The sequence below is a fragment of the Gavialis gangeticus genome, unplaced genomic scaffold (assembly GCF_001723915.1).
Source record: "Gavialis gangeticus isolate Ggan-Ray unplaced genomic scaffold, GavGan_comp1, whole genome shotgun sequence".
NCBI lineage: Eukaryota > Metazoa > Chordata > Crocodylia > Gavialidae > Gavialis > Gavialis gangeticus.
In genome coordinates this window covers 149,179,042-149,191,636 of record NW_017729025.1, presented here as the reverse complement: position 1 = coordinate 149,191,636, position 12,595 = coordinate 149,179,042, and the positions used below count along the sequence as shown (strand labels likewise).

General features: G+C 44.6%; 1 protein-coding gene across 9 annotated transcripts in view; it reads left to right on the top strand.

Moving 5' to 3' along the window:
• Positions 1-12,595, top strand: part of BRSK2 (BR serine/threonine kinase 2) — a 581,381-nt gene that overhangs the window by 509,578 nt on the left and 59,208 nt on the right. For 6 of the 9 annotated variants that reach the window (XM_019519755.1, XM_019519753.1, XM_019519757.1 and 3 more), the window contains 2 exons: positions 2,253-2,403; positions 6,249-6,314. In XM_019519755.1, the coding sequence (XP_019375300.1) occupies positions 2,253-2,403; positions 6,249-6,314 (217 nt within the window). The remainder of the gene's footprint in view (positions 1-2,252; positions 2,404-6,248; positions 6,315-12,595) is intronic. The other 3 variants (XM_019519756.1, XM_019519759.1, XM_019519758.1) reach the window with 1 other exon arrangement.

The following is a 12,595-nucleotide window of genomic DNA, read 5'->3' as shown; positions in this document are numbered from 1 at the left end:
CCCCCACCGCCTGCTCCAAGGCGCCCCTGCACATGCCAGAACAGAGCTGATGCCTGGGCTCCAGAGCCTGATGCAGCTGTCTGGAGCCTCCCAGCTGTAGCTGGTCCCGGCTCTGGGCAGCTGCTGCCAGCCGGGAGCCCGGGCTGCTCCCAGCAGGCAGCTGGGATGCTGCAAGCCCTACTGGGGGCAGCCCGGGCTCCATCGCTGGCAGCAGCTGCCCAGAGCCAGGGCTGGCCGTGGCATGCTGAGCCAAATGGCCTCATGTGCCATGCTCGGCACATGTGCCGGGAGTTGCTGACCCCTGGGATACATCATAAGTACCACATGTTCATTCAGTTAACACTGTGCTAAAACCAAGAATAAGCAGCAATGTTCTTACAGAAAATATGTGTAATAACTTTGTTGCTGGTTTCTGTCATGTCTTTATTTGAAGGTATGGACAGTGCTTCCAGCCTCCAGACCATACTCCCATGTACTCTGGAAGCTGGGAGCACTGGTCAGCTGATCGGGGTTCCCAGCTCGGGGAACACAATGAGCGTCTCTGACTGGGAGCCCTGATCAGTTGATGGAGCTCCCAGCTGCAGAAGTGCAGGGCATCCCCCCATCCTCCTGCCATACCTGAGTGCTCCAGTCATTGATCTGAGAGGGGCACCATGCATCCCCACAGCTGGGAGCCCCATCAGTGATCAGAGCTCCCGGTAGCAGGAGAGCTAATTAGAGCTGTCAGCTGATTAGAGCTATCAGCCATGGGAGTGCATGGTCCTGTCCCCCCACTTCTCCCCCAGGGCTGGGCGCTCTGACCAAGTGAGAGGACTCCCAGCCACAAGAGGAAAAATTGCTGGTGCAGGGAGAGCGCAGGATGATGATCCCAGGCTCCCCCTGCACTGGCAGTGTGGCATGATGGGATCTGAAGCTGAATCCCACAATAGCACATCAGATCCCATCATGCCTTCTTTTTAATGTCTGTCAGTAGCCTAAGAGACCAGACATAATAGAGAGGTGAAACAAGTGGGTAGGAGCCCAAGGGAAGAATGAAGTAGCAGAAAGAATAGGAATATCACTATTGTCCACAAAAATACAGTGTGGAGCTCAGAAAAAAGATGCCCTTTCTTGAAGGTGTCCATTACAAGGGGCTTTAAATAGCCTAACATTGAGAAAATTGCTTCCCCTTTCGTCAGCTTTCCTTCTTTTTGCTGGTGTGATACCATCAGCAGAGGGATGGTCTAATGGTAGAGGCCACTAGTCTGGAGTTCAGTAGACCTGACTGCAGCTCTCTTTCCACTATGGATTTCCTGTGTGCTCTGACAGGTCATCTAAAGGCAAATTCTTAAGGGTATTCAGGTGCCTAAAGATGCTGATGTCAGTGGGATTTAGGTCCTTTTGAAAAACTCACTGGGCCTTTGTATGTATCATTAGAAGCCCAAAAGCCTTTAAAAAACTAGCCCTTAGTACCCTGTTTTTCCTTTTGTAAAATAAAGATAATAGCACCCTTTTACCTTGCAGAAGTATTATGTGAAGGCTCAGTTACTATAGTAATAGAGCCTACATGTCTACACTTTACTGCACAGCAGACTAATTTGCTGCACAGTGAAGTGTCACCTGCTACACATACATGGCAATTAGGATATAGTAGATTAATTTACTGCACTGCCAGATAGTCTTGTCAGATACAAGTGGTATCCAGCAGTGCAGTAAATTACTGTGCTGAAATGCACATGTAGATGGTGATGTTGGAATTAGTTTACTCCTGCTCAGCTTACGCTGGAGTATACTCAGTCACATTAATTGCACATGTAGACATGCCCAGAGAGATGCATTTCATGACCTCTCCAGTTATCATCTAGAATAAACAAGACTGATACTTCTAATGGGACAAGATGAGGGGAATCTTAAATTTTATTTTTGAAGGTGTGTTTTAGGCCTTTTCCATACATTAATAAAGAAGCATCGAGAGGGCATGTTACAGAGCAAAGTTAAGGTATAATTTTAGGTGGCCCAGGTAATTACAGCAGTAAAGGCTTTAGTATGCAATAGCAGCCAGCGTATATACACAGGGCTCCTGGAAGGCTTGAACTTTCTTTACGAGCACATACTAAAATCATGCATCTTCCCATGTGCTTCAGGCACAGAGTAGTGAGGATATTACAGACATGTGAGAGTAGATTGCTCAAGGGAAGTGTTGGATTTTGCCAGACTGACATGTGCTTCAGGTCACAGTCAAATCTAGCTGACTGCACTTTCTCTTCATAAAGATCCCCCCAGGAAACGTGTGGACTCCCCGATGCTGAACAGACATGGGAAGCGGCGGCCAGAGAGGAAGTCGATGGAGGTTCTCAGCGTGACAGATGGCGGCTCCCCAGTCCCAGCTCGCAGAGCTATTGAAATGGCACAACATGGACAGAGGTTGGTGGTCCCCATAGCTAGGAGTGATGAGCCCTGTCCTATTGCCTCCCTTAACTCCCCTATGTCCCCTATACACAGAGGAATTGCAGAAGCCTTTCTGTCCACAGCAACAATCACAGCAACACCCAACAACACTCAAGAGGTAGTTGACCACCAGTGCCATGGCTACTCACATGGCAGTAAAATTCTTCTTGTAGCTGGAGGGGTCCTGTCTGTTCCTGCTTTTCACTCAGGATCCCAGACAGATACAAGTGGTATCCAGCTTTCTCTGTCATGTATTGTTTACCAGATGTTTTGAGGACAGTGGGCAGGTATGATTCTAGATCTCTCAGATGTAGGGAAAATGCCGCCATGTGGTGTTAAGGGAGCTGTAGGGGAACTGGGGTCCCTGTAACATGCATGTTTGGGGTCTTCTAGTTGTAATGTCTCGTGGATGAGGCTTCCACCGTCATTACGTCAGGGCCGCATTAGTGATAGGCAGAAGGAAGATATGTGCTTTGGGAAAGGACACACAGGTACATCACTTTTTATTAATGAACACTAGTCGTACATGAAAATGGTCAGTGCTTTAAGTTGTAATTTGACATTTTGTGCCATGGACTTGTCCCTCAGCTGTTTAGATCTTCTGGGAAAAGTCTTCTACTTCTAGAAATGCTTTTGTTGTCTGATGCATGGGTGAAGAGCATGAAATAAAGAAGTATAGGGGTCCTTAGAACTACCTCTGATTTGCTAGATAGCTGTTCCAGTATTTGCTAGGGTGAGGAGAACAATTTCCCAAGACCTGCTAGGACTTATTCGCAGAGTCTTTGGCAAGGTATCTTTGAGATGCAGTATCTAAAAAGTTCCCCTGTTTAGGACAGGATGAATGCCAATTAGTCAAAAATATTCTTTTCTATTTGTAGAGTATGTAGGGGAAATGGTGATTTCACAGAGGCCATTGAGATCAAAGGATGTAAGATGGAGAACAAGACTGAACATTTATGGCAACACACAAATCAAATGCTATTCTCTCTCTACTGCTCCTGTAGTATCCAGTCATGCTACTGAGGAGTTTTGCTTGTAAGGGATGAGGTGCAATGTGTGGACCATAGCAAGTAGACAGTTTGAGTTAGAGGTAACTGCATTGGCTTTTGGAGAGCATTTAACTAGGTGAAACAAACAGAAATAGCCTGGTGACACCGACCAACTGAGCAAGTTGTTTGGCCAGCCTAGAGCTTCCTGTTTTGATCCTGATGAGTTCTGATAGCTGGAACACTCCCTCCCACCTCTCACCTTTGCCTTGTTATTCCATAGCAAGCTGCCAGGAAGCTGAACCAGTTTTTTGTTACCCTGAGTCCTTTATTTTGTTTTGAATGTCCCATTCAGCCCTGCAAATGAAAAAAAAAAGTTGCAGTAGCAGCTGGTCAGCTGCAAAGGATGCAAAGAGAATGTCTCAGGCAATCCCAGAGAAAGAAGAGAGGGAAGCCTTGGCTTTATGTCAGTGAGGGATGACTCTAGGTTAAAGGGAGATGGGACACATGCCAAAGGGAGCATCAGGGACAATCAAGAGGGTTACACTGGGGGCATGTGTGCCAAACAGTGTCAGCTGAAGTGGGATGTACAGTTTGGATCAAGGGCAGGGAACATGGACACACTGACATTATGAGGAATGAGACCCAGCTCAGTGGTGCTTGTTTTGGAAGGGGTTAAAAGGAAGGTGCTATTAGATTTCAGACTTGAGCTTTCATTACTCATACACAGTCTGCATCCACAGATGACAATGGCACAGCATGCGTTGCTGGCAGCATGATCATTTATAACATGAACTGGCTTCATTAACAAACGCCACCACATGGGGAGTGTCTGGGGATGAGGCACTGCTGTTGGGACACCATCTGTCAGGACAGTCAGCAACAAAGCAACGAGTGCCTTGCACCAAGGGTCAGGCTTTTCAAGGCTAGATCTGTAGTATTCAGCAGCAAGTGACCCACTGAGAGTGGATTTTGCAGCATTGCGTTTTAGGTCTGTGACTTTCAGAGAGTGATGCTGTCCTGGAAAATGACACTCACAATCTAGGAGGGTGGATAATCATGACTTCATGCCAGGGGGTTGGTACCGTACTAGGAAGGTGGAGAGAGGAGAACAGGAGACAGTTTCCTTTGTTAGAAATTAGAGACTATATAATCATTAGAAAATCTCTAGCCACTGCTTCCTTCACAAGGTAGCAGAAATGGTCCTTTCACTGCTCTCCTTGTGAGTTGTGTTTTAATCCTACTCCCTCCTCCCCCTGTAGTGAACAGTTGCTTATTTGCAGATAGGGGACGTGTGTGATAACCTCCAGTTGCATGCGTCTGTTTGGAGAACTGCACGTCTTTCATCCAGCTCGAGGTCCCAGGAAGTTCTCATTTTGAAAATATGGCTTTTATGTCCTGCTGCAGAAGCCATTAAAGCTTGGAATAGAGAACTTGAATGCAACAGGCTGGGATGGGGCTTTCTGCTCTTAAGAAAAGGCATAGCCCTACAGCAACTTAGTGGACTAAGGGATAGTGGATAGAGAGGAGTCCTGTGCAACAAGTGGCTTCCAGCTTATCCTCTAGCTGGCCCTCCACATCCTTGAAACATTTGTTTTGGCCTCTCCAAGTCCTTTCCACTGTGTCTCTGACAGTAAATGCCCACTAAAGAGACACAAACACTGACTCCATCTACATCTGGTAATGAGGTTGGGTTGGTTGTTGCTCAACATGCTGTGTGCCAGCTCAAGTATATTGGGTAGCCCTGAGCTTCTCCACTATGTATGTTCTTGCCTCCCCCACCAGTCAGGTTCCATGATATTTCCTAGAGATGTTTGGAGAGAGAGGATAGGCACATGGAGCTGTTTAAAGCTAGCTGGTTTTGCACAGCCCTAAGAGTCCTGTAAACTGGAGAGATGGCATCTTCCGCTAGTTCAGCAGCTAGAATCTCTGCTGAGATTGCCAAGAGTTTGCAGCTGCAGGGTTCTGAGGTGGGAAGAACACATCAAACTTCCTATGAGGGCTCCATTGACTATTCGTTTCCCTTCCATTCTTTTTTTTGTGAGTTACTGAAGTGGATAGTTTCCACCAAAAATAGCGGTAGAAACATTGTCTTCCAACACTACTGCCAGTGTTGGAAGACAGTGTTTTGTAGAGCAGAGTTACCCATGATACAGAGATGCGTGGAATCCTGCTTCTCAGCTTCATGAACCAGGACCCAAGCTTGAGAAGCAGAACATGTCTTGCTGGAGAGATGAATGGGATTGGCACTGGCAGGGGTGAGCTATGAAGAGGCAAAAATAAGAGAGCCCTTTCTTTTTAAGTAGACCTGCATGTTTTGAATCTTTGCCCAGGCTATGCTTAGTGTTAATGACTTCCAGGAAAGGCTTTCAGATTCCCAGCTGGAATAAAGAAGGTTTTGCTATTTTCACATTCGGGCATTGTCCATCTCCCCTAGGAAATATAAGCAAGTGATCTCCACCTGAGGTCCTTAGTCCAACAAAGAGGATTTGTGTGTGTGTGCACATGTGTGTGTGCATACGCACACTGAGGAGGTCACAGACCACATGTGCTGGTAGCCTTTAGTACTAGAGAATACTTATTCTGTAGGGGTCTGATCCTGCTGTGTGCTTAAGGCCTCAATTCTTGTTAAAGTCAATGAGATCTTCAAGAAATGGTCAGCACCATGCAGGATTGGCCCAGCGATCAGGAGCAGACAGAAAAGGTGTCCTGGAGCTGTGCTTACAAAAGAAAGGGTGGGTTGGGAGGGCTGGGAGTCAGGGACTGCTTCAGGTGACTCTCATTGATGAATGTCCACATTAGTAACTCTGTTTTCTCACTTTGTTCCTGCCATAGTAAAACAATGTTCAGTAAAAGCCTGGATATCTCTGAAGCCAATCCCAAATTCAACAAAGAAGAAAGGTATAAACACTGACAATCTGTTCCTCTCCTCTACCTCACTGCTGAGACCTTAAAGATGCAGTACTTACCTTCTTCACACGGGGACAACTGCTGCTCATGCGCTAGGGAGAGCCAGGGAGGGTGGGCACCATTTTATTTTTACTCTTTTAGGGTACAGTGCTGTATCTTTTCATGCAGACCATTCATCCAGGTCAATCACCAAATGCATCATGGACAGGCTGTTCCTGTAGTGGGATTTCCCCATAAAATTTTATGTGATTGCTATCTCTGGTTCAGCACTCGTGCTCACACTGATACATGGACCAGCGTAGAAAGGGCACTTGTGTTTTAATCACTGTGTTGACTCAACCTGCTTTATCAAGTGTGAGTTGCACTGTGCTTAGAAAGTCAGGAGCTGCCTGGTGCCTGGTCTAGACTGTGTTCCTTGCCATTACCAATAAGAGTGTGGCCCAACCAGTGGTAGGAATGGTAAGAAATGTTCAGATCAGTGTTTCTCGAGTCAGAGGTAAAATGCTATGTGCCTTCAGGAAAGAGGCTGGCTCTATAAGGCTAGTGCTCACTAGAAAGCAAAATACAGAAAAGAACAGTTGCAGGCAAGGTATAATGAAGACATATCAGACTCAGTGGCAGGGTAAGTAGTTGTGTGTAAGCGGGGAAGAGAAAATGAAATAGTGACTCTCACCTCTCAAGAGAGGCAGGGAGGGGGAGCAAAGAGTCAGCCAAATTAGAGGGTATAAGAGGACATTCTTGGGTCAGTTTAAACTCTTTGGGTTTATGGTGATCTGTTCATAAACTCTTTCCTATGTGTAGTGGCTGGCTACACCTAATGGGTAGCTCCCCACCACACTAGCCCTCATGTGCTATGGGCCTTTTCCCCTGTCCTGCCTACTTATTCCCTGAACTAGTGTGGTGATCTGTCTTTAAGGGATTGCTTTCCCACATGTGCATGTCTCATAGGAAAAGTGGAGGGAGAGAAGAAGCAAGAAATCCATTCTAGTTATTCATCCCATATGTTAATCACCATCAGAGTCATACCAAATATTTATATTGTGCTGTATGTTTTAACGTATGCAGGTATTAACCCTGAAATTCACCCAGTTAAAGGGCCAGGTTAGCCAGTGCCTGAGTCCACAGCCAGAGGGACAGAGGCTTCCCCATATCACCCATATAAGGGGGACTCAAGATTTCCTCAAGTCCCCACAGGAGAACTGGAGAAGTCTCCTCACCAGCACCCTTGAACTATAGCTAGGGACCTTTTTTGGAGACATTCGGCATTTGAGGCTGAGACTATCAGCCTTCTGCAGGCTGAGACAATCCAGCGTGCATACTGTTTAAATATGCAAGGGTGCCACGGTAAAAAACAAACAAAAAACAACAACAAAAAACCAGACAGAAAGCACCAGGTTTGCCTGCAGACGAAGGGACAGCTCCAGAATCACTCGCGCTTAGGAGGTCCTCAAAGAAATTAGCATGGCACCCAAGATACTAGAAATTCATAAAAGCTTATGGCCAGGAAGTGGTCATGACATGTCACTACACAGTGTCCATCCGGTCACTGAGCTTCCCACTGCTGTTATCATGAGACAAAGATATGGTGTGTTTCCCACTATAATCCCCTTCCTGAAGCAGAAGGTGAGAGAGCTGAGTTCCGAAAGGTGTGGGCATTTCATTTTAGGCCTACCAAAAAGTATAGCTTTTCAACAGCATCTAGACCTCCCTCACAGGCAGAGAGAGGCCTTTCTATCTTGTTTGTGACCCAATAAATGTCTGCCAGGACTTCTGGCTCCATGCATTTCTTCTTGCATTTCTTCTGTAGCTGCTGCATCTGGGGAAAGCATGGAGAAATGAATTCACAGAGGCTGCTGGGGCAGTCCACTAAAAGCATAGCCTCACTTTGAACTCCATTCTAGGGGAGATATTTTCAGAGGGCTGAAGACAGAGGGCCAGGTTACTGCCTGAGAGCCTCCACGGATACCCATTCTTGAAGGAGAGGGATGCTACAGGGAATAGAAATTTACTCCAGGTCCGCTGATGGAGTGGGGAAGAAGGGGCAGCAAAGAGAACCCCAGCAAAATGACTCTTCTAACTAGTCATGGTGGCCACTAAATCTTTGGCCAACATTTCATTATCCAATATTTTGGTTGATTCTTCTAAAAGGAATACTGCATCTTTAAGGGTCCCATCCCTCTAGATGCACATGGTTGTCTTAGTAGCTGAGGCCACTGTCACTTTCTTCTTCTCTGTCTCTCACTCTCTCTCTTTTTCTCTCTTCTATTTCTTTTACTTTCTCTCTTCTGTATTTCTCTCTCTCTCTTTCTCTCCCCTCAATGCTTTTTTCTCTTCTGTATCTGGGTTGCTACAGCTCCGTAGTTCACTTGCTTCAGTATTGTAGGGAATGCACATGTCTGCACTGCTGGGTGTATTGTGTCCTGGGATTGTTATTGTTTTTAATCTCATTTCCCTTCTCCTTTTCCCCCATTGTTGATTTGCTTTCCATTCTCTGTTAAAATCCTCAGTGCCTTTGCCTTTGGGGAAAATACCTTGAAAGGAAAATCGATAAATCAATACATATCCATTATATGCATTTTTAAATACGCTGAGTGTGAATGTGGGTGTATCATGTATGCATAGCCTGGGTGCCAAATGCTAATCTCAGTTGCCAGATGCAGCTGAGAACAACATTTGGCCCTATACTTATCTAAATTGTAACTCCAAACCAAAGTACAAGTGGAGCATCATTCAAGCACATGGAAAAGCGCTTACTCTAATGCTTCTTTCCACTTCTCTGTCAATGTATAACATAATGATTTCTTTCTTTCTATTCAAATTGAGTCTTAGTCTTAAACTGTCTTAAAACCTCCCTATACAGTGTTTGGAATGTTCATGCCATGAGATGCATGCCTGCCTTCGTTTATATGTAAACTGTGAAATCTACTTGGCAAATACTCATTTTGGCATTTCTCATGGTGACCGTCCCATGGAGAATGGATCCCATCATATGGGAAACACTGGCAACTTGGGAGCCCATTCCAGGAACCGGAGAGTGAGAGAGAGGAAGAGAGAGAAAACAGTCCTATCCCACCCTATTTGAAAAGATTTTGGTTGAATGTCAAACCAGAGATTTTACATAAGCCGAAGGCCAGATCGGGAAAATAAGAAGTAGTGATACTCTCTGAAGGTTAGTCATGGGCCAGATGTGTCCTGAGAGCTTAGTAATTTGACCAGCTCCTTTCTTCTTGGGTGCTCTGATCTTCAGTAAAAAATTAGGAATATTATATATCTGAATTGTCACCATTAGGCTTCAGAGTCAACACTCCAGGGAGATAAATTGACTGCCCGCACCCCTTTTCCAGGGCTGTTCTTTCAGGCTGTCTTCAGCACTGCATTGATTTACACTCCATTCACATTGGAACTGTTATCTTTGCAATTTCTAAGGCCCAGAGACTTAATTTATTTTAAATGGAAAGTGAGATTCTGGAGCATGTAACTCACCTGCAGGGATAAACACTGGATTGCTGAGCTGGCATGGCCAAGCCAGTCTGAATCCCTGAGTTTAACACAGTAAGTGTTCCCACTTCACTGTTAAGCCAGTGTCAAAGCAGGATTGCTATGTGGCCTACAGTCTCACTTACTGGGCTCCCAGGCTAGCTCAGAAATGCACATTTTAATGACCAATGCTTTTCACAGTTTGTACAAGGGAAACATTTTGGGGAACAGAGGGATGCTATACTGATCTGACTGTGCTTCAGCTAAGAGACTGCATGGAAACTGAGCAAGGAACCTGAACTACTCACTCTGCTGATCGAGTTAGTTGGGTGTGGTTGGGGTCCCTAATGCCTTGGTATGTCTCTCCCCCAAGCTCCCCCCATACAGAAGTCTGGCATGTCTGCAGTGTTTATGTGCAGTACAAAAACCATTGTATAGTAAATTAAACTGTTCCCCTAGTATCCCCTGTCCCCCAAAGGGGAGAATCCCATAGCAATAATGATGACCTTTCAGTTCTCTGAACAGTATTTCACTCTGCTTTTCATACTCTTCTCTCCACTTGCTCCCACGTCCCACTCTGTCTTTCTCTCTCTCCTCTTATTCCCCTCTTCCGAGGATGGCGAGTGCTGATCTATTGGGGTAAGCTCCAGTTTTGGATTATACCTGTTGTGGGACCTGTTATATCCTGTACAAGGACTCTTTCATTTGCACAGTTTACAAATATTGATTTCTATCCTTTATTGAATGAGACTTTCTAGCAAGGAGAGAGATGTGGGAAGAAGCATTTTTGGGTGCCTTTGTGTGAGTTTGTGTGTTTTTGTGTTGGGGTCACACTCCATATACTTTTCTTCTTTTAGTTTTGTTTTCTTTTTTGATTGTTTGGGGGGGGGGGTTCAATGTTTATGGGGGCATAGAGTTAATCCCAGACACTGCAGATACCTGGACACCTTGAGAATGGGAACCCCTTCCCCACTCAGCGCACTTCTCCTGTCTATCTGGCACACTCCAGTTATTATTGATCCTCATGGGTTTTTTTGCTTTGCTTTTTACAACAAAACTCAGTCCCATGCTTGATTTGAAATAATTTTGGGGTATTTTCTCTCCACTTAGCACAAATTCTTTTTCTGTAGGGAAATAAGCAGTTGGCCCTAGAAATAGACACAAATTCTTTGTTTTTCTATACTGTAAATAGACTCTAGGTATACCTAGGAATATGGTCACACTTTAGGATAAATGTTCCTTTATAAATGTGTAACATCAGGATGACAAATAATTTTAAGGTGGTTTTTAATATTTATTAAAATATTATATTTATTAATAAATTGCAGTAGGATGTTACAGTGTCCAAAAAGTCAACAGGCACTTTGAACTGTGGAATACCGTCAGTGAAAGCATCTTGTACTGATATAGAGATTATGACTCGTAACATATTGTTCATGTTACCTCAAGTTTATAACACATACTAATTATTTATTAATTCTTTATAAACTGTTAATTTTAATATGCAATGGGCACCCTGCACTAGAAGGGTCTACCCGAGACACTAGAAGTGCAGTAGACTAATTCTAATGTGCATTCGTGCAGCAGGCAAAAACTGTGCTAATGCACTAATGTGCAGTAGAATTAGTGTACTGCACATTAGCATCACAAAAAGGTGTGTAACAGTGCTACTGCATAGTAGCACCAATTACGGTGCATTAAGTTAGTACATGTTATTACAGGTACTAAACTTAACGCACCATAATTACGGTACATTAATGAATGTGTAGATGTGCCCAGTGTGAGAAAGATTACTCTTAATGAAACCAGAGCAGAATGGAGCAAGTTATCCCTCACACCTGCTCATTTTGCCATGTGTATGAGATTCTAAAAGATTTTGCCTCCATTTTCTACTAGGGGTACAATTAACTCCTATGATTAGGTCTGTGGACTTTAACATAACTATTTACAGTAGGAAGCAGTTGCAGAGTGGAGCCCTAGGAGTATGAGGCCTAACTCTCCATGGTGCTGAACTTGCATTAGCCTCTCAATCTTCCAGTCTTATGCACAATTTTTCAAAGGGACAAAACAAGTTTTCTGGTTAGTGCTTAAGACCAAAGGTTTAGATGGATTGGGGAGCCAGCCCCAGCTTGAAATGCTGAGAGACCAATTGGACTGCTCTCCAATCAGCTTTCTGGAGAACTTGGACTCAGTGTTGCAGTTTAGGAATCTTGATCTTAGCAAGCATAAAGGTATTTAGTTTATGTTTGATTCCAAAGGATTTGTGCTTTAAAAAAATGAGCAAGTGGCTAGCTGGATCCTTTGGCTGAAATTTTCACTGCCACTGGTAGGACTGGAGAAATCCAAAGTCCTGGTTTCAGTGATCACCCTCCAGGGATGCAAATTCAGTGCACATACTGTGTCGTACATCCATGCTTCGAGCTCCCATTCTTGGATGCAAGCTCCCAGATGTGCATAGCTAAAATGCTGATGACAGGGTTGTATCCAACACACGGTGACAAACAAGCCTGGGACCAACAAGCCTATGTGAAGACCTCTATACAAGGACCTGGTACTAAACAGTACCATTTATTAGAAAAGAAAATTCTGAAAGTGGTTGAATTCATGTCTCCTACAAAGCACTGAATTTCATGAGACACTGTAAAAACTTGTAAGAGTTTTATTTAAACAGAAAACAAAGGTAAAGTAAGTCCAGTGTAGATTTGTCACTGGATTCTAATTTTTTGGCAGAAGTGAAACATTTTTGGTTGTTCTTTGCTAAGATTGCTGCCAGAGAGGAGACAAAACAAGCCTTT